Consider the following 20,005-nt stretch of genomic DNA (forward strand, 5'->3'; position numbering starts at 1 on the left):
AGAATCATAGGAGAAAAGATAAAGAAATAGACATAGTCTAGGTAGGTGAAAAATTATACTAGGAAAATTAAGAATGCCAGATAAATTTTATAAAACAGTCACACAGGCAAAGTTCCGAGATATTGCAGGTTCGGTTCCAGACCACTACAATAAAGTATCTCAATAAAGCAAATCACACCAATTTTGGGTTTCCTAGAGCATATAAGAGTTATGTTTACACTATACTATAGTCTATTAAATGTTTAATAGCATTATGTCTAAAAAAACAATGTACATACATTAATTTAAAAATACTTTATTGCTATAATATGCTAACCATTATCTGAGCCTTCAGCAAGTCGTAGCAGTAACATCAAAGACCACTAACCACAGATCACTATAACAGATAGAGTAATAATGAAAAAGTTTGAAATACTCCAAGAATTACCAAAATGTTACACCGAGACACCAAGTGAGCAAATGCTGTTAGAAAAATGGCACCGATAGTCTTGCTTGACGCAGGGTTTTGCCCACAAACCTTCAGTTTGTGAAAAATGCATTATCTGGGAAGTGCAATAAATCGTGGTATGCATATACTGCCTTTGTAACTGTAGTTTTGCAGTATAACCAGTGGTTAAGATTAAAAAGAAAGAATAAATAAAAGAAAAAAAAGTCTGGTAAAACAAAGTTTTAATAATTCAGCATTTTTAAATACAGCCTTATAAATGTGTACAATATATACCACATTGTCTGGCAAAATCAAGTTGTTTTAGTAATCAGCATTAAAAGCACTGTAATTGCTCAATAGTTTAAAATACATTGCAAGCAACATTTTTCTTTAATATTACTTACTCACGGGCCTCCCTGGTGGCGCAGTGGTTGAGAGTCCGCCTGCCGATGCAGGGGATACGGGTTCGTGCCCCGGTCTGGGAGGATCCCATATGCCGCGGAGCGGCTGGGCCCGTGAGCCATGGCTGCTGAGCCTGCGCATCCGGAGCCTGTGCTCCGCAACGGGAAAGGCCACAACAGTGAGAGGCCCGCATACCACAAAAAAAAAAAAAAAAAAAAAAAAAAAAAATATTACTTACTCAGCGTATTGTGGTCTGTGTGAATACCTTGTAGAACAGATGTTCTGAGTATCAACTCAACATCAGTACCTATCTTTATTAGCTGTTAAGAAAACAAACAAAAAAAATAGACTAAATCCTCTGTGTTTTTTCAATGGTTCACATGAATGTACCGTTTTTGAAAACTAAAGGTTTACTACAATTCTTTTTAGGTGATACTTGCCTTTAACTTTTTTTTCCCTAAAGAATATATTTATTTATTTCTTTATTTATTGGCTGCATTGGGTCTTCGTTGCTGCACGCAGGCTTTCTCTAGTTGCGGCAAGCACACAGGCTTATTGCAGTGGCTTCTCTTGTTGTGGAGGCCGGGCTCTAGAAGTGCGGGCTTCAGTAGTTGTGGCTGGCAGGCTCTAGAGTGCAGGCTCAGTAGTTGTGGTGCACGGGCTTAGTTGCTCCGTGGCATGTGGGACCTTCCTGGACCAGGGCTCGAACCCGTGACTCCTGCATTGGCAGGCGGATTCTTAACCACCGTGCCACCAGGGAAGCCCCTTGCCTTTAACTTTTTGTAACCATTCCAAGCATACAGAAAGCTCAGACATGCGTATACTTTTACCTTTTATCTATCCATTCCATATTTTGTTCCAAAACAGATTTGGAGTATTTTTTGTTGTAATATATATTTTACAATGTGTTTAAAATGTGCATTTTGTTTTTTTGAGAGGGGCTGAATCTTTCTTTTACTGTAGAGTTGGATGTTCTGAACACTAGAAAGAGTACTGGATCAGGAGGCAGAATACTTGGGACTCCCAACTCTGGCTCTGTCATCAAGTGTATGGCCTTGGGTTAATTAATACCTACTCACTAAGTTTCAGAACTCATCATTGCAAAATGAAGAACTGAACTAACAGTGAGTCTCAAAGCTGTGGACCTTGAGACCCTTTCAGGGGACCCATAAAGTCAAAATTATTTTCATAATACTAGAGCTGTCTGCATTGTTTGAGTTGTGAGCACAAGTAGAGTTTTCTCTTTGGAATACCATTTTTACTTTTATAGACAAACTCTGTTTATTCAGATTTGGGTAACTGGCAGATAGGTGAAATGAGTATGCCACTTTAAGAAAACAACTGACAGTATTTAATGGCAATGATAAAATTCAAGCTTTCAAGCAAAAATCAGAATTCTGGAGAAGCTGTATCTGTCACTGTAAGTATTGACAGCTTCCCAATACTTAAAGATTTTTCTGATGAGATGGATATTAAGATGTAATTTTAAAATATTACATATTCAACTATGTCAACATTTGGAAGATCTGCATTACTTGGTGAACCTACATTTTCCAAATCATCAGTGCATGATGTTACAAAACATGCATGACTAAAAGATCCATTCAAAGGGAAAGATAGATTAAAATCTGTTGGTCTACTAAATGACCAACAGATTTATATGTTATACCTATCAATATTTACCATATCAGAGAAGGGCATATTGGAGAAGGATATCCTAGGAAGAAGCAACAGCATAAATGGCCTGAGATAGGAAAGTTCTTGGTAAACTGAAGCACCCTCAAAGAAGGCACTGAGATTGGAAGAGTGAGAAGTATGTGGTGAATTGAGGCAGGAAGTTAACAGGGGTCAGATGATACAGTGTTATAGGTCATGGTAGGTAGAGACTTTAGATTTTAATTTGAATGGGATGAGGAGCCATGGGGATTGTGAGCAGAGGATTGATGGGATGTGCCTTTTTTTAAAAGGCTCACTGCCTTTATAAGTATTGAGAATAGGCTGCAGGGAGTTAGTGCAGAAGCAACAAGACCCACTAGGAGGCTGCTGTAACAACCCAGTGAGAAATAATGATGGCTTGAACCAGGAAATAATAATAGGGCAAATAAGAAGTGCTTGAATTCTGGGTATATTTTGAAGGTTAAGTCAACAGGATTTGCTGCCAGATTGGATGTAAATGTGAGAGAAGGAAAGCAGTCGAAAATGAGAGCACCGAGGGTTTTGGTCTGAGCATCAAAAGGAGGGAGCTGCCATTAATTGAAATGGAGAAGGCTGTAAGAGAGCAAAGCCTCACCTCCCTACAGAGCTGAGAAGGGGCTTAGAAGGGGAGAGAAAGAAAAACAATGTGCCTCCTCACCCACTGGAGGTGCATAAACTGAGCTGAGTCTTAGGTTTAAGGCTGGAAACAAGGCTAGATGAGAAACAAGGGATTATGGGAGATCAAAGGGGATGAGCAGGATGTGGTATGTATAAGTCCTAGGAACCACCCCAGCAAAGGATAAATACACACACCCACACACATCCATTGGTCTAACAGATAACAGAGTTCCGCATTGCATCTAACCTTTAAAGAAATTTACCACTTGTTGAGGTCTGATATCAAAGAATATTCACAATTATTTGAAAAGTGTAATATATACACCTACCCTCTTCCAACTACATATCTGCATAAGGCTGAATTTTCTTCATATAATTCAATCTAAAAAAACATACAGTTGGGCTTCCCTGGTGGCACAGTGGTTGAGAGTCCACCTGCCGATGCAGGGGACACGGGTTCGTGCCCCAGTCCGGGAAGGTCCCACATGCCGCGGAGCGGCTGGGCCCGTGAGCCATGGCCGCTGAGCCTGCTAGTCCAGAGCCTGTGCTCCGCAACGGGAGAGGCCACAACAGTGAGAGGCCCGCGTACCGCAAAAAAAAAACAAAAAAAACAAACAAACATACAGTGCCAGATTGAATGAGGAAGCAGGTATGAGAATTTAGCTGACTCCTATTAAGTCAGACATTAAAGAGATTTGCAAAAATATAAAATAATGCCTTTCTTCTTACTAAATTTTCCGGAAAATATAGTTATTTTTCATAAATATTGTATTTAATAGGTAATGAGCTTATTATTTTAAAATTATTTAATCTACATATATTTTAAAAATTTCTCTGTTTTAAATCCTAATATGGTAAATATTGATAGGTATAACATATAAATAGCACTTTTTGGGGTCTTCAGTTTTTCGGAAGGTAAAGTGGTCTTGAAACCAAAAAGTTTGAGAACTGCTGGTCAAGAGGATGCCTACGATTCCTTTTGGTGCCAAGACTTCATGACAATACATGACAATGTAATTATCTAAAAACTACTAAGTATTTAATATATGCAGAGTTACAGAAAGTATAAAATATACACTTGTATATAACAAATATCTAATTTCAAGAGTGCTTAATGTGGGCTTCCCTGGTGGTGCAGTGGTTAAGAATCTGCCTGCCAATGCAGGGGACATGGGTTTGAGCTCTGATCCATGAAGATCCCACATGCCGTGGAGCAACTAAGCCTGTGCACCACAACTACTGAGCCTGTGCTCTAGAGCCCACGAGCCACAACTACTGAAGCCTGCGTGCCTACAGCTCATGCTCCACAACAAGAGAAGCCACCACAATGAGAAGCCGGCACACCACAATGAAGAGTAGCCCCCGCTCGCCACAACTAGAGAAAGCCTGTGCACAACCAAAAATAAATAAATAAAATAAATAAATTTATATATATATAAAAAAGGAGTGCTTAATGTTAGTGTTCTACAGGTGAAATTAATTTGGGAGATGGTAGTTCATTTTTCCAGTTTAGTTAATATAAACAGACCTCAATTAAAAAATTTTTAAATCATGACTTCAAAATTTAAAAACACTTACAGGCATACCTCAGAGATATCGTGGGTTCAGTTCCAGACCACCACAATAAAACAAATATCATAATAAAGTGAGTCATATGAATTTTTTGGTTTCCAACTGCATATAAAAGTTATGTTTACAATATACAGTGGTCTATTAAGTGTGCAACAGCATTATGTCTAAAAAAACAATGTGCGTACCTTAATTAAAAACACCTTATTACTAAAAAATGCTAACCAGCATCTGACAATGCAGGGTTGCCCCAAACCTTCAATTTGTAAAAAAACACAGATTCTGTGAAGTGCAATAAAGCGAAGCACAATAAAACGAGGTATACCTGTACCATATTGTTATTAATCAGTCTACCAAATAGCAAAATAGTACAAATTTCAGTATATTACATTTTAACTTCTCTTCAAGTCATGACCTGGTTAGAATGTCATTTTAACTTCTTTCATGAGTAAAAATTACATAGTCCCTGTTTGCCCTATCATACACTTAAGTGAAATCTCCTCCTTTTTTCTTTATGTTATAGGGAAAGAAATCCTTAGGCTATCTCATTTTGTCACATTAGTTTATCATAGATATTTACTATTTCAAAAATAGCATTTTCTCTACTAAGTAGAAAAGTATTTGTATAAAAAAATTTTTTTTCACTATGTGGAAATTCTCTTAAACATGGAAGAATTTCTCTAATTTGTACCTTCCTCTTTACCAAACCAATTCTTGGAATCTTAATTATCCCAGCAAATAATGTGTCATTTTTCATTTTCTTCCTAATGGTCCTTTCCCTACATTTATACAAAGTTAGATACAGGAACACCTAGGAAGCAGTGTTCCTTCCTAAGACAGAGACAATGTATATATGCATATGATTTTATACAGGAAAAGAATCATTGTGCACTTTTTCAATGAACATGTACTGGGAATACTAGGGAGCTCACCGACTAGTGTTAGTAGATTGTCTTCAACTGTGGCAAGTGACTAAAATGCAAATACAGAAGGCAAAGCAAGAATAGTTCATAAACTCTGGCTGGTTAACTTCCACAGCCAAGATATGAATTAAAAAAAAAAATTCTGTCTAGTTGAGCTAAATGAGTAGACGTTCCATCTGTGTAACTCTGAGTGAGTTACCACAACACTCACTCTCCTTAGTTTCAGTCACTTGACTTAGATGAAGACAGCATTTCTGTGAACTTCTGGATTGGTTCAGCTGCTCTTGCTTTGATCATGGCTACACTCATGTTCTTTTCACCAGGCAACTTGCTATCTTAAGGGTGTAGGCAGATGACCCTGAGAAGGTGAGCCAAACCAAACAAGTGAAGGTTATCTATAGTTGTGATGGCTTGCTTTAACTATCAAGTAATGATTTTTATTTCGTATAATCCCTCTATTTTTATCATTTCCTCTAGTTGCTAAAATTTGAGTTTTATTATAATTGAAAAACTTAATTACTGTACCTCTTCTATCTTCTTAGGAGAAGTTTCACTTTTCTTACATTTGAATTCTTCATTTATCTTTATTCTGGCCGCTAGAAAAAGAAAAAATATGTATATAGTTATTTGCTTTTCTTTCTTTTTTCTTTTTAAATATTTATTTATTTATTTTGGCAGCACCAGGTCTTAGTTGTGGCACGCAGGATCTTCACTGTGGTATGTGAGATCCTTTGTTGCGGCGTGTGGGATCTTTAGCTGTGGCATGTGGAATTCTTAGTTGCGGCATACGGACTCTTAGTTGTGGCATTCATGCGGGATCTAGTTCCCCCGACTAGGGATCAAACTGGGGCCCCCTGCATTGGGAGCATGGAGTCTTACCCACTGGACAACCAGGGAAGTCCCTGCTTTTCTAATTTATAATTCCTGTCCCAATAATTTACATATTATTCATTATACTATGATACTATATGCTATATACATATATCTACTACTTCTCTAGTAGAAAAAATAATTTTGCCCCGTGTAAAACAAAGTATAAAAATAAGAAATTTGGGCTTCCCTGGTGGCGCAGTGGTTGACAGTCCGCCTGCTGATGCAGGGGACACGGGTTCGTGCCCCAGACCAGGAGGATCCCACATGCCATGGAGCAGCTGGGCCCGTGAGCTATGGCCGCTGGGCCTGCGCATCCGGAGACTGTGCTCCGCAATGGGAGAGGCCACGTCAGTGAGAGGCCCGCGTACCGCAGGAAAAAAAAAAAAAAAAAAAGAGTTCCCTGTGCTATACAGTAGGTCCTTATTAGTTATCTATTTTATATATAGTGGTGTGTATATGTCAATCCCAATCTCCCAATTTATCCCTCCCCCCCTCCCCCAAGGTGCCCTCTTAAAGAGGTTTAGAAACTGAGTATGACCAACACAGAACCTAAGCTTTAGAGCTCTGAGTTCCGGATAAGACAGAAACCACTTTAAACAGTGAAATACTGAATTTGGAATCATTTGTGATAGTTTCTCTTTCATAGCTCCTGTCACTTCTAGAAAGACACAAGGCATTAACAATATGGTAGTATCTGGTCCTAGAGGATGTGAAAATTTGATTATATAATAGACAAATGAGTTTCATGGCTTGAACATAAGGCAAGTAATGGAGCACACTGAAATTCTGACCTTTTTTTTTTCCTGATTTTTTATGAAAACTTGATCTTTAAAATTTTTTCTTTGTAGATACTTCTCAAAGAAGGGTAAGGTAAACTCATCTTTATTTAAAAAAAACATTAGGGGAGAGATCGTGAAGGTCATTCCCCAAGATAGGTCTTGACCACCATACATGGCCTCTTGTATTATTAGCAGTCACCTAAAGAATGGACTTGCTCCAAAGGGGCAAAATATAAACTTACCTTCTAATGCCCTAGCATCATTTTTAAAGACTTGTTGTCTGGTCCTGTGTAGTGTTTTAAAGAGCTGTAAAACCTATAAAGAAAATTAGAATTCAGACCTCAAAAGAAAAAATTTCACATTTTACATAATTACATGGATTAAACAGTATTTATTTTCTGTTTGTTTTTTAGACTATTTTTTGAAATAGCTGGTGAAAATAAGGGTTGGCCAAAATAACCTTCCCTTGATTATTTATCTTTAAATTAAAAAAAAATTTGCCTTATGTATTTACAAAAACAATACAAAATTCTTTGAAACAAAACAATACGAGAATGGTTAAAAAGTTAATGATTCCCCCTGCCAAAACTAGTTTGCTAAGTTAACCAACTTTACCAGTCTGGTATTTGTTCTTATTTTGCTTAACCTGAGAACTTCATCTGCTCTTAACGTCATACACACATGCACACAAACTCGTGAATATACTACATCTTAGAAGAGCCCAGAGGAAGATGTTTCAGATAATTTAGGCAGGTTTAATTGTGCTTTCTCAAAAAAGAAGTGGAATGCTGAGACTTCTCAATTTTCTAAGACTGTGCTAAAAAAAAAACAAACAAAAAGGTATTCAACATTGTCCCCCCAATATTGCTCTCTCTTCTGTCTTCTCAATTTCAGTTTGGAAAACAATGGATTTCTCAAGCCAGAAATCCCTAGGTCATTCTTTAAATCTACCTTATTCCTCATGTAGAAACTGTAGGGATGTTTCTCTAATCTTTTCTTTATTCTCCATCACCCAAAACAATTTAAGTTCAGACCTCTCCCTATCTCTTGCTTAGACTACTGACAAAGATTTGTCACTCTGCACCATTCCCTCCTTTCCCCAAGTCCATTCACCAGATAACAATACCTAAACTTTACTAAGTGTATCCTGTGCGCTAGGCACTATTCTAAGTATTTTACATATAATAGAAAACCTAAAACATCAAAGGCAGATACCAAAACGGAAACAGAAAACAGGGAGCAGAAAACATAAAAATAAAACAAAGACTGACCAACCACAAAGAACCTTCTCAGAAACATAAATTATTGCAAACATGGAGTAACAACAAAAAGAACTTAGAGTAAATTTAAAAAGGAACATTCAGAAAATGCCCCCAAACTCTTGGATATCAAAAGAGTGATAGCAAAGATTAAGTTGAGAAAAACTACTCCAAAAGTTGAATTAGAATTCAGAGGTACAAAATAAGGAGAGAAAGGATAAGAAAATTAAAGGAGTAGTCTAGATGGACCAACAGTTGTATTCACAGATCTCCAACAAGACAGAACAAAGAAAACAGCCTCCATCAAGTGCTGAACACAAAACCTATGAATAATCTTGGAGGGAAAAAAACAGTTAACGTATAAAAAGTAGAAAATCAGAATGGTATCTGATTTCTAAATAGCATCACTGTGAGAAGACAATGGTATAAAATCTTCAACTTTTGTATAAAATGTCCAGCTTAAAACACCATACATATCCAAACTATCACCTAACTGCAATGGCAAATAAACATGTTTAGAAATGCAAAGTCTCTTATTTGCCATACGCCCTTTCTTGGAAAGCTATAGAAGATTGTGCTCCACCAAAATAAGGAGATGAATCACAAAAGAAAAAAAATGGGAATGACGGACACAAGTGATCCAACATAGGAGAGGCAGAGATGATGGTGAAGGACAAATATAGGTCAGCATTTGTGCAGCCAGCATAGAAAGCAACTAGTCTGGACTATAGCAAAAGGCTATATTGCTCTACAAAAGATGCTGCTAGGAAAAAACGATACTAGTAGACATCAGTTTTGCTCAGAGTTCAGAAATAGCTATGTAGGAAAATGATGATAAAAACAAGACAGTTATTAACTTCAAGAAAAACTGGGACTTCCCTGGTGGTCCAGTGGTTAAGACTCCATGCTCCCAATGCAGGGGGCCTGGGTTCAATCCCTGGCCGGGCGGGGAACTAGATCCCGCATACCGCAACTAAGAGCCCGCATGATGAAACCAAGACTTGGTGCAGCTAAATAAATACATATTAAAAGAAAGAAAGAGAGAAAGAAAGAAAAACTAAGACTTAGAAAAGAAAGGCAACGTAATCATATATTTATATTAGAGGGCTCAGCTGTGGACAAGTTCTATATAGTCATATTAATATCAAAGATGAAAAACTGCTTCACCAAAATCTGTATATTGAGAGGAATAGGGTATAAGGGGGAACTTAGTCCTCAACTTTCATAGACAAAGGTCAATAAATATCCCCAAAGAGAAAAAAAAATCAATATTAGTTTAAACGTGTTATTTAGAAACATGGAGGTAAATATCAGAAAAAATAAGTAAAATGATTAGAAGTGCTTATATATGGGAAGCAGGAATTGGGAGTATGTAGAAGGAAGTAGACACCTACTGGTTTCTGTGTAACACTATTTGACTTCTTAAATTTTACACATTTATCCCCTTTATAAAAACTAAAAAAATTATTTTAAAAAGATAAAGGGAAAGGACACTATCAAGAAAGAGAAAAGACAACCCACAGAAGGAAAGAAAATATTTATAAATCATATACCTGATAATGGGCTAGTATCTAGAATGTATAAAGAACTTCTACAATTCAAATAAAAAACTAATTTAAAAATAGGCAAAGGGGGCTTCCCTGGTGGTGCAGTGGTTGAGAATCTGCCTGCCAATGCAGGGGACATGGGTTCGAGCCCTGGTCTGGGAAGATCCCACATGCCACGGAGCAACTAAGCCCGTGCGCCACAGCTACTGAGCCTGCGAGTCTGGAGCCTGTGCTCCGCAACAAGAGAGGCCGCGACAGTGAGAGACCCGCGCACTGCGATGAGGAGTGGCCCCTGCTCGCCATAACTAGAGAAAGCCCTCACACAGAAACGAAGACCCAACACAGCCAAAAATAAATAAATTAATTAATAAAAAAAAAAAAAAAATAGGCAAAGGATTTGAATAGACATTTGTCAAAAGAAGACACACAAATGGCTATTAAGGCCATGAAAAGATGCTCAACATAATTAGCCATCTGGGAAATACAAATCTAAATTTCAGTGAGGTACCACTTCATCCCAATAGGATGGCTACAGTCAAAAAAAAAAGACAGTCAATAACATGTGTAAGATGTGGAAAAATTGAAACTCTTATACATTGTTGGTGGGAATGTAAAATCCTGCAGCTGCTTTGGAAAAGTTTAGCAGTTGTTCAAAAAATTAAACAGAGTTATCTATCATATGACCCAGCAATTCCATGCCTACATATACAACCAAGATGAAAACATATGTTCATATAAAAACTTGTACATGAATGTGCATACTAGCATTATACAAAACAGTCAAAAAGTAGAAATAACCCAAATGTCTACCAACTCAGGAATGGATAAATAAAACGTGGTGTATCGGGGCTTCCCTGGTGGCGCAGTGGTTGGGAGTCCGCCTGCCGATGCAGCGGACACGGGTTCGTGCCCCGGTCCGGGAGGATCCCACATGCCGCGGAGCGGCTGGGCCCGTGAGCCATGGCCGCTGGGCCTGCGTGTCCGGAGCCTGTGCTCCGCAACGGGAGAGACCACAACAGTGAGAGGCCCCCGTACCGCAAAAAAAAAAAAAAAGAAAAAGAAAAAAACGTGGTGTATCTATATTGTTATGGCTTGAATTGTGTGTCCCCTCAAAAGACATGCTTAAGTCCTAATCCTCAGTACATGTAAATGTGACCTAGTTTGGAAGTAGGGTCTTCACAGCTGTAACTGAGTTAAAATGAATCATTAGACTAGGCCCTAATCCAATATGACTAGTATCCTTAAAAGAAGAGGATAATGCCAGGTGAAGAAAGAAACACAAAGGTGTAAGACCACCATGTGAAGATGAAGGCAGAGATTGGAGTGATGCAACAGCAAGTCAAGGAACACTAAGGATTGATGGCCACCATCAGAATTTAGGAAGAAGTAAAGATTCTGCCCAGAGTTTCAGAGGGAGTATGGCTCTGTTGTCACCTTAATTTCAGACTTCGAGGCTCCAGAACTGTGAGACAATAAATTTCTGTTGTTTTAAGCCACCCAATTTGTGGTAATTTGTTAGAGCAGCCATAGGAAACTAACACAGATTTTACTACTGGGAAGCGGGATGCTGCTGTAACAAACATCTAAAAATGTGAAATTGGCTTTGGAATTGAGTAATGTGTAGAGACTGGAAAAATTTTGAGACGTTTGATAGTAAAAGCCAAGACTGTCTTGAAAAGATTGTTGGTAGAAATAGGGACATTAAAGGTGGCAGGGGACTTCCTTGGTGGTCCAGTGGTTAAGACTCTGTTCTCCCAATGCAGGGGGAACGGGTTCGATCCCTGGTTGGGGAGCTAAGATCCCACATGCCTGCTGCGGCCAAGAAAAAAAAAAAAACTGTGGAAGGGCTTCCCTGGTGGCGCAGTGGTTGAGAGTCCGCCTGCCGATGCAGGGGACACGGGTTCGTGCCCCGGTCCGGGAAGATCCCACATGCCGCGGAGCGGCTGGGCCCGTGAGCCATGGCCGCTGAGCCTGCGCGTCTGGAGCCTGTGCTCCGCAACGGGAGAGGCCACAACAGTGAGAGGCCTGTGTACTGAAAAAAAAAAAAAAAAAAAAAAAAAAAGGTGGCAGAACATCATAGAAACCCAGGGAGTTTAATATTACAAGAGTAGTTGAAGAGGTTGCATGAGATTAAGAAAAAAGTGAGAAGTAAGCCTAATAGTTTTACATGCTATTCAGGGAAAAAAAGTGATTCCATTAGTACAACAACCAGTATCCCTACTTTAAGAATTAGTATTAAGAAAAAGAAAATTAGTATTAAGAAATGCCTTAGGGCTTCCCTGGTGGCGCAGTGGTTGAGAGTCTGCCTGCCGATGCAGGGGACACGGGTTCGTGCCCCGGTCCGGGAAGATCCCACATGCCGCAGAGCGGCTGGGCCCGTGAGCCATGGCCACTGAGCCTGCGCGTCCGGCGCCTGTGCTCCGCAACGGGAGAGGCCACAACAGTGAGAGGCCCGCGTACAGAAAAAAAAAAAAAAAAAAAAAAAAAAAAAACGTAGACAGCTAGGTCATAGACTGTCTTCTCTTCCTAATTTTCTTATATTGATTGGACAAATTCTGGCAGTATATATGGAAAGTCAAATTACTTAGCATTTTTGCCTCAATTTTCTTGAATAATGGGCTAATTTTAAGGGTGGATGATATAATTTCTGTACTAGGTTTCACTTTAGCTGGTTAGTACTTTTCTGTCTCTTCTAAGTCTGGGTTATATGCTCCTCTTGAGTGCATCCACACAGTGGGCACTTACTACAATTACTTGCTGTGTCCCCTACTTCCTGAAAGGCTTCTCGGTCATCTTTGTATCTTCCACATGGCACAGGTGTCTTCTACACATGGCAGTTCTCACCAAAAGTGTTTTTGGAATGAATTCTATTTAATTTCATTTGTATTCAAGTTTTCCAAGCAACTTCCCACTTCAAGGATGGTCCATATGATATTTCTTCTTCATAGAATACTCTTTTCTCTATTCTCCTAGCTAGTTTCTAACAAAACTTCAGGTCTCAACTCATACTTTTATCAGGGATTTTTTTTTTTTTTTGCATCCCTCCACACAGGTTAAATCTGAGTTATGTGCTCACAAAACACACTGTATTTTCAAGAGAAATATACATCAGGGAACTCCCCTGGTGGTGCAGTGGTTAAGAATCCACCTGCCAATGCAGCGGACACAAGTTCAAGCCCTGGTCCAGGAAGATCCCACATGCCACGGAGCAACTATACCCGCAGGCAACAACTACTGAAGCCGGTGCGCTCTAGAGCCTGTGCTCCGCAACAAGAGAAGCCACTGCAATGAAAAGTCCGCGCACCACAACGAAGAGTAGCCCCCGCTCGCCACAACTAGAGAAACCCTGTGTGCAGCAACGAAGACCCAACGCAGCGAAAAATAAAGAAACTAAAAGATAAATAAAAAATTAAAAATAAATATAGATCAATGGAACAGGATAGAAAGCCCAGAGATAAACCCACGTACTTATGGTCAATTAATGTATGACAAAAGAGGCAAGGATATACAATGCAGAAAAGACAGTCTCTTCAATAAGTGGTGCTGGGAAAACTGGACAGCTACATGTAAAAGAATGTAATTAGAAAACTACCTAACACCATACACAAAAATAAACTCAAAATGGATTAAAGACCTAAATGTAAGACCGGACACTATAAAACTCTTAGACCTAAATGTAAGACTGGACACTATAAAACTCTTAGAGGAAAACATAGGAAGAACACTCTTTGACATAAATCACAGCAAGATCTTTTTTGACCCACCTCCTAGTGTAATGGAAATAAAAACAAAACAAAAATAAACAAATGGGACCTAATGAAACTTAAAAGCTTTTGCACAGCAAAGGAAACTATAAACAAGACAAAAAGACAACCCTCAGAATGGGAGAAAATATTTGCAAATGAATCAACGGACAAAGGATTAATCTCCAAAATATGTAAACAGCTCATGCAGCTCAATATTAAAAAAACAAACAATCCAATCAATAAATGGGCAGAAGACCTAAATAGACATTTCTCCATAGAAGACATACAGATGGCCAAGGAGCACATGAAAAGCTGCCCAACATCACTAATTATTAGAGAAATGCAAATCAAAACTACCACGAGGTATCACCTCACACCAGTTAGAATGGGCATCATCAGAAAATCTACAAACTACAAATGCTGGAGAGGGTGTGGAGAAAAGGGAACCGTCTTGCACTGTTGGTGGGAATGTAAATTGATATAGCCACTGTGGAGAACAGTATGGAGGTTCCTTAAAAAACTAAAAATAGAACTACCATACGCCCCAGCAATCCCACTACTGGGCATATACCCAGAGAAAACCGTAATTCAAAAAGACACATGCACCCCAGTGTTCATTCCAGCACTATTTACAATAGCCAGGACTAAGCCAACCTAATAGCCAACCTAAGTGTCCACTGACAGATGAATGTATAAAGAAGATGTGGTACATATGTACAATGGAATATTACTCGACCATAAAAAGGAACAAAATTGGGTCATTTGTAGAGACAGAGATGGACCTAGAGACTGTCTTACAGAGTGAAGTAAGTCAGAAAAACAAATATCGTATATTAACGCATATATGTGGAATCTAGAAAAATGGTACAGATGAACCGGTTTGCAGGGCAGAAATAGAGACACAGATGTAGGGAACAAACGTATGGACACCAAGGGGGGAAAGCAGGGGGTGGGGGGGATGAACTGGGAGATTGGGATTGACATGTACACACTAATATGTATAAAATAGATAACCAAAAAGAACCTGCTGTAAAAAAAAAAAACAAAAAAAACAAAAAAAAAACAACTGTATTTTCAATTCAAAGCACTTACTATACTTGTAATTAAGTAATTGTTTAAACTCTCCCTACCTGCCAGATTTCTGTATGAAGTTATTGTTGCTTCCACTATGCCTAGACAGTATAGGCTAAATGCTGGCTGTTAGGTGCTACTAATAACTATTATGGACACTCAGTAAGTTTTTTGAATGAATAACTGTTTACAATTCTGTTTCTCTTGGTCCTGTGACATATATCGAAATGTACTAAGAACAGAGTTCAGTAGTACACGAGGCACTCTTGGTGGCTCCCTGTTATTGACCAACCATTATAAGCACTGCTTTTCCTTACTATACTATAGCAGGCCGTTTCCCCTTTTCCATATCTCAACCAGTGACAGGGGCTGGTCTCAACAGGCCATGCTGATAATACTTAAAGTTAGGGATGGCTGCTCCCAGAGAATTGTACACTGGCCAGGAATGCGCATCAGTTTGACAAGAAATGAATCCGACACCAGGTCCTCGGGGATGTGACCCCCGACTCCGGCGGGGCCATCACTTCCCAGGCTCGTTCAGAACACTCAGGAATCACAAGTTTCTGCTCTGTCTCGCTAAGTGCTACTTTTGGCAAACGGTTTTGCCGGGAATCGGTTTCCTTGGTTCCTAGACGTCTGTGCACCTTCTGGTTATCTGACGAAACCTTTCACCTCATAGGATGGTTTCAGCGCAGGACTGACTTTGGGGTCTCGTACAATTCCCAAGGATGTGAAATGGGCCCCTCACACAAACGCTCGGTGTGAAGATGGCAAGGGGGCAGAACTCAAGTCGCCGGCATGCAGCACGGACAAACATTCCGTACCCGGTAGACGAAGAAGCAGGACCACCTGTGTCGCCCTCTCTCCTCCGCACCTGCACAAACCTTCGACTGCCCTGCAGGGTCGGTCACCGGCTCCTCAGCTGTAAAGGCCACATACTCCGTGGAGGGTCCTGAACTCCAGCTACAAAGATTCCAGACTACGTTCGCAAGGCCGCGCTCTTACCCACCCCGCCGGCATCGCACCCAACCCCTCCCCGGACCCAGTCACCTTGGCCGCCTGACTCATGGCTCTCCTCACAGCTTCGGCTACTTCTCCAGCGGTCGAGTCGCCCCGCCTCTCGGCAACCAGTCACCGCCTGGTGTGGACGGTCCAACACCCCGTAGCCACGTTCTTAACGAGCCGCAACCAATCACCACGCAGCATCTCCTTCGTAGCCCCGCCCCCCGTGGAGGGACAGGCGAGAGGTGTTTGCTAAGCCGGTACCCGCCGGGAAAACCGCGAGCCGCCGCTGAGCTCAATTACAGCCGAGAGGGGAACGGAAATCATCTGGACGCCATGTTAGTTAGGGGCAGCGGCACTTCCGGCCATTTCTGAGGGAACCGCCGGTGGCGGAGTGTGGATTGACACTTAGTCGATGGCTTCGGCACCTTTAGGTACTTACCTCCTGTTTGGGGGTTGGGGTTATCTATTAAGGAACCATTATTTTAACGTTTCCAGTTGCAAATGTGTCCTTGCAAAAGTGCATAAATAAGAGCCAAGCCCTAACAACTATAGTTGGCGTTGACTGGAACGCTGACTCCCAAAAGCGCTATTGGTACATTATCCCAATTCATTCCTCTAGAAGGTGAGGCTGAGTTACTTGCTCAAGTCCACACGATTAGCAAATGGAGGCCTGCGATACAAATGCCTATGATTAACCTGAAAGCTGAGTCTTACCCTCTACTCATCCTGCCTACTCAACTCGCCCTACTCCTTGGTTTTGCTGGTCAAGAGGTTGGAAACATAGTTTATTAGCAGCATCATGATCATAAACAATCATAAAGCATTTAAGTACATTTAACTTATGACCTTGCAAGCATCAACAAAAAAATCTCAACCTTGCTCCCATTGCATAATCATTGTTTGTCTTCCCTACCCACCCCCCAGGTTAACTTTTAGGTAAAATTGACTTTTTATTAGGAAAGATTTAGACCAATGGATATCCAAGACCCTTTTCCTTCTCTGTGATTTATGTCATTTTAAAGAACATTGCAAGTCATCATGAGAATAGCAAGATAATAGTCGACTTTTTAAAAATTAAAATGCACTGGATTTGCAGAAGTGTTTAACATAAGCAATTAAACCAAATATACTGGCTACTGTCTTTTATCCAGGAAACAATAAATTAGATGATCTTGTGACATTGTATAGTAGTGCCTTTTGATTGCTAATGAATGATTCAAAGATGCCAATTTTCATTTTCAGTTTAGAATCACAGCCCAATCTCCTGAACATTCATAATTTATTTTTATAATTTCTGGCTAACTAGGGTCCTGTATTCAGTTAACTAAAGCCGCTTATCTGCCAATATTTGAAAGTATAGTTTCCATAGTGCCCAAAAATCAATTCAGTCCTGAAGCTTCTCTTCTCTTAGGTAAATCTGTATGGTTCCTTGAGCTGTTCCATAAAAGAGGTGACTATTCTGGTTGTTCTGGGAATGTGTCTTGGTTTGTTGGCATCTCAAAGTGTGGGACCCAGAACTGAACAGGAAATTCCTACATGTTCATCATGTAAGGTCATGGAGTATGTGGTAGGCAGACTAATGGCTTCCAAAACATGTCCCTATTTAAATCCTAGGAACTTCTGAATATATTATTACCATTTATGACAAAAGGGGCTTTGCAGATGTGATTAAATTAAGGATTTTAAGATGGGAAGATTATCCTGGGTTGTCTGATGGGCGCAATGTAAACACAGGATCTTTTTTTTTAAAGGTTTATTTATTATTTATGTATTTATTTATATTTATTTTTGGCTGTGTCGGGTCTTAGTTGTGGCACCCGGGGTCTTCACTGAGGCATGCGGGATCTTTCATTACAGTACACAGGCTTCTCTCTAGTTGTGGCGTGCTGTTTTCCTCTTCTCTAGTTGTGGCACGCAGGCTCCAGGGCAGGTGGGCTCTGTAGTTGTGGCGCGCAGAATCCAGAACAAGTGGGCTCTGTAGTTTGCGGCATGTGGGCTCTCTAGTTGAGGCGCTTGAGCTCAGTAGTTGTGGCACGCGGGCCTAGCTGCCCCGTGGCATGTGGGATCCTAGTTCCCCAATCAGGGATCGAACCCACATCCCCTGCGTGGGGTGGTGGATTCTTTACCACTGGACCACCAGGGAAGTCCCAACACAAGGACCTTTATAAGTGGAAGAAGGAAGGAGAGTCAGGGAGAGGTTTGCAGATGCTCTTCTGTGGTCTTTGAAGATGGAGGAAGGGCCAGAAGCCCAGGGACACAGGTGGCCTCTAGAAGACAGAAAAGGCAAGGGAACCGTTCTCCCCTAGAGCCTTTAGAAGGAATGCAGCCCTGCTGACACCATGATTTTAGCCCAGTGAAACCCAATTTGGACTTCTGACTTCTAGAATGTCATCTGCTTGTGGCCCCTTCCATCTTCTAAGTCAACAGTGGAGCACCTTCAATCTTTGACTCTCACCCCTGCTTCCATCATCATATCTCCTTGTCTGAGTCTCACTGTCCCATATCCCTCTTTCACTTAAAGGGGTCCATGTGATTACACTGCGCCCACCTGGATAATTGAGGAATCTCCCCACCTGAAGACCCTTAACTTAATCATATCTGCACATCTCCTTTACCATGTAAAATAACATATTCACAGGCTCCAGGGATTAGGACATGGAAATCTTCTGCCTCTCATACCCACTTTGGGTGAAGCTGGTCAATAAGGATGAAATGGAAGGAAATGAAGTAGGAGAAGCAGCCATGGGCCTGATCACTTAAGAGCTTATAAGCCAAGTTTAGGATTTTATATTTAATTCTATGATGAAATGCCTTACCATCAGGAGAGTGACATCATGATTTATATTTTATACAAATCATCTTGGCTACTGTATAGCAAATGGACTAGAGTAGAAGCAGATAGGCAAACTAGGAGGCTCTTGAAGTACTCCAGGCAAGATATGATAGACACTTGGATTAGGGTGGTGAGAAGGTAGAGGAGGTGAGAAGTGATTAGATTCATATGTGTTGAAAATCCACAAAGAAGAGTTGATGATTTCAAGGCTTTTGGCTTGCACAACTTGGTGAATGGTATCATAGTAGATGTAAAATGCCGCAGGAAGAGGTTTTTAGATTGTTTGTTGTGAGGGAGTAAAAATAAATTTGAAGTGCCTGGTAGACATCCTACCGAAGGTGGTGAGTAGGCAGAAATATGTATCATACACCAATCTGGAATTAAGGGGTCGGGAGATAAATACTGGAGTCATCACTCTGTAGATAGCAAAGCCTCTTAGTGAAAGATGACTATATTATTTACTACCCAACCCAGTATATATTCATTTTTTAATTTTGACAATTTCAGTCTTACAGAAAAGTTGCAAGAATGATAGATAAAATTTGCAAATACCTTCCCCTACTGTTAACATTTTACTACAGTTGCTTTATCCTTTTCTTTTTTGGGGATCTCTTTACTGTTTGAAAGTGAGTTGCAGACACAATACCACTATACTCCTAAACACTTCAGTAGGTTTTTCTCCTATAAAAAAGACATCCTCTTACATCAGTGGTTCTCAAAGTGTAGTTCCCAGGCTAGCAGCAACTGCATCACCTGGAAACTGTTAGAAACCTAAATTACAGGGCCCCACCCCAGATCAACTGATTTTGATAATTTTGCTGTATGTATGTGGGGAAATTAACAAGACTTTCAAAACTATTTCCTAATTTGTATGCATTATTTAGATTTCATCAACTGTCTCAGGAATGTCTTTAATACCAAAGTACCAAATGGGGCACTTTTGTGATTAAAGGGGACCACTATCAATAATTTTGCCAAGGCAAAGTGGTAAAAGTATAATTTTTCATAACAAGGACACTTGGAGATTAAGTGTTAGCTAGAGAAGAGGGCGAAGAATGGAATGCATTGAAAGACCTGGAACAGAAGGCTCACTATGAAGGAGAAATAGCATCCAGAGAGGTAGGAGAGTGAAGGCTTTTGCTGAAAAGAGGGCATGGTCAACAGTGGCAAATGTTGCCAAGGGGTCAAGTATAATTGGAATTGCCTATAGGATTTTGTAAGTGGAGGTCCTCAGTGACCTTGACAAGAGGCAAATGGT

At 40.2% G+C, this 20,005-nt stretch overlaps 1 protein-coding gene across 1 annotated transcript in view; it reads right to left on the reverse strand.

Annotated features, from left to right (window-relative positions):
• LYRM7 (LYR motif containing 7) overlaps positions 1–16,011 on the reverse strand; it is a gene marked incomplete at its 3' end in the record, with an annotated part of 44,731 nt that extends 28,720 nt beyond the window's left edge. The window contains exons 1-4 of the mRNA XM_079703517.1: positions 15,960–16,011; positions 7,529–7,601; positions 6,160–6,230; positions 1,068–1,149 (exon numbers count right to left, since the gene is read on the reverse strand). Coding sequence (XP_079559643.1) covers positions 1,068–1,149; positions 6,160–6,230; positions 7,529–7,601; positions 15,960–15,977 — 244 coding nt within the window. The 5' untranslated portion in view covers positions 15,978–16,011. The remainder of the gene's footprint in view (positions 1–1,067; positions 1,150–6,159; positions 6,231–7,528; positions 7,602–15,959) is intronic.
• Positions 16,012–20,005: the final 3,994 nt, after the last annotated feature.

This window comes from Hyperoodon ampullatus (assembly GCF_949752795.1).
Source record: "Hyperoodon ampullatus genome assembly, chromosome: 4".
Classification (NCBI taxonomy): Eukaryota; Metazoa; Chordata; class Mammalia; order Artiodactyla; family Ziphiidae; genus Hyperoodon; species Hyperoodon ampullatus.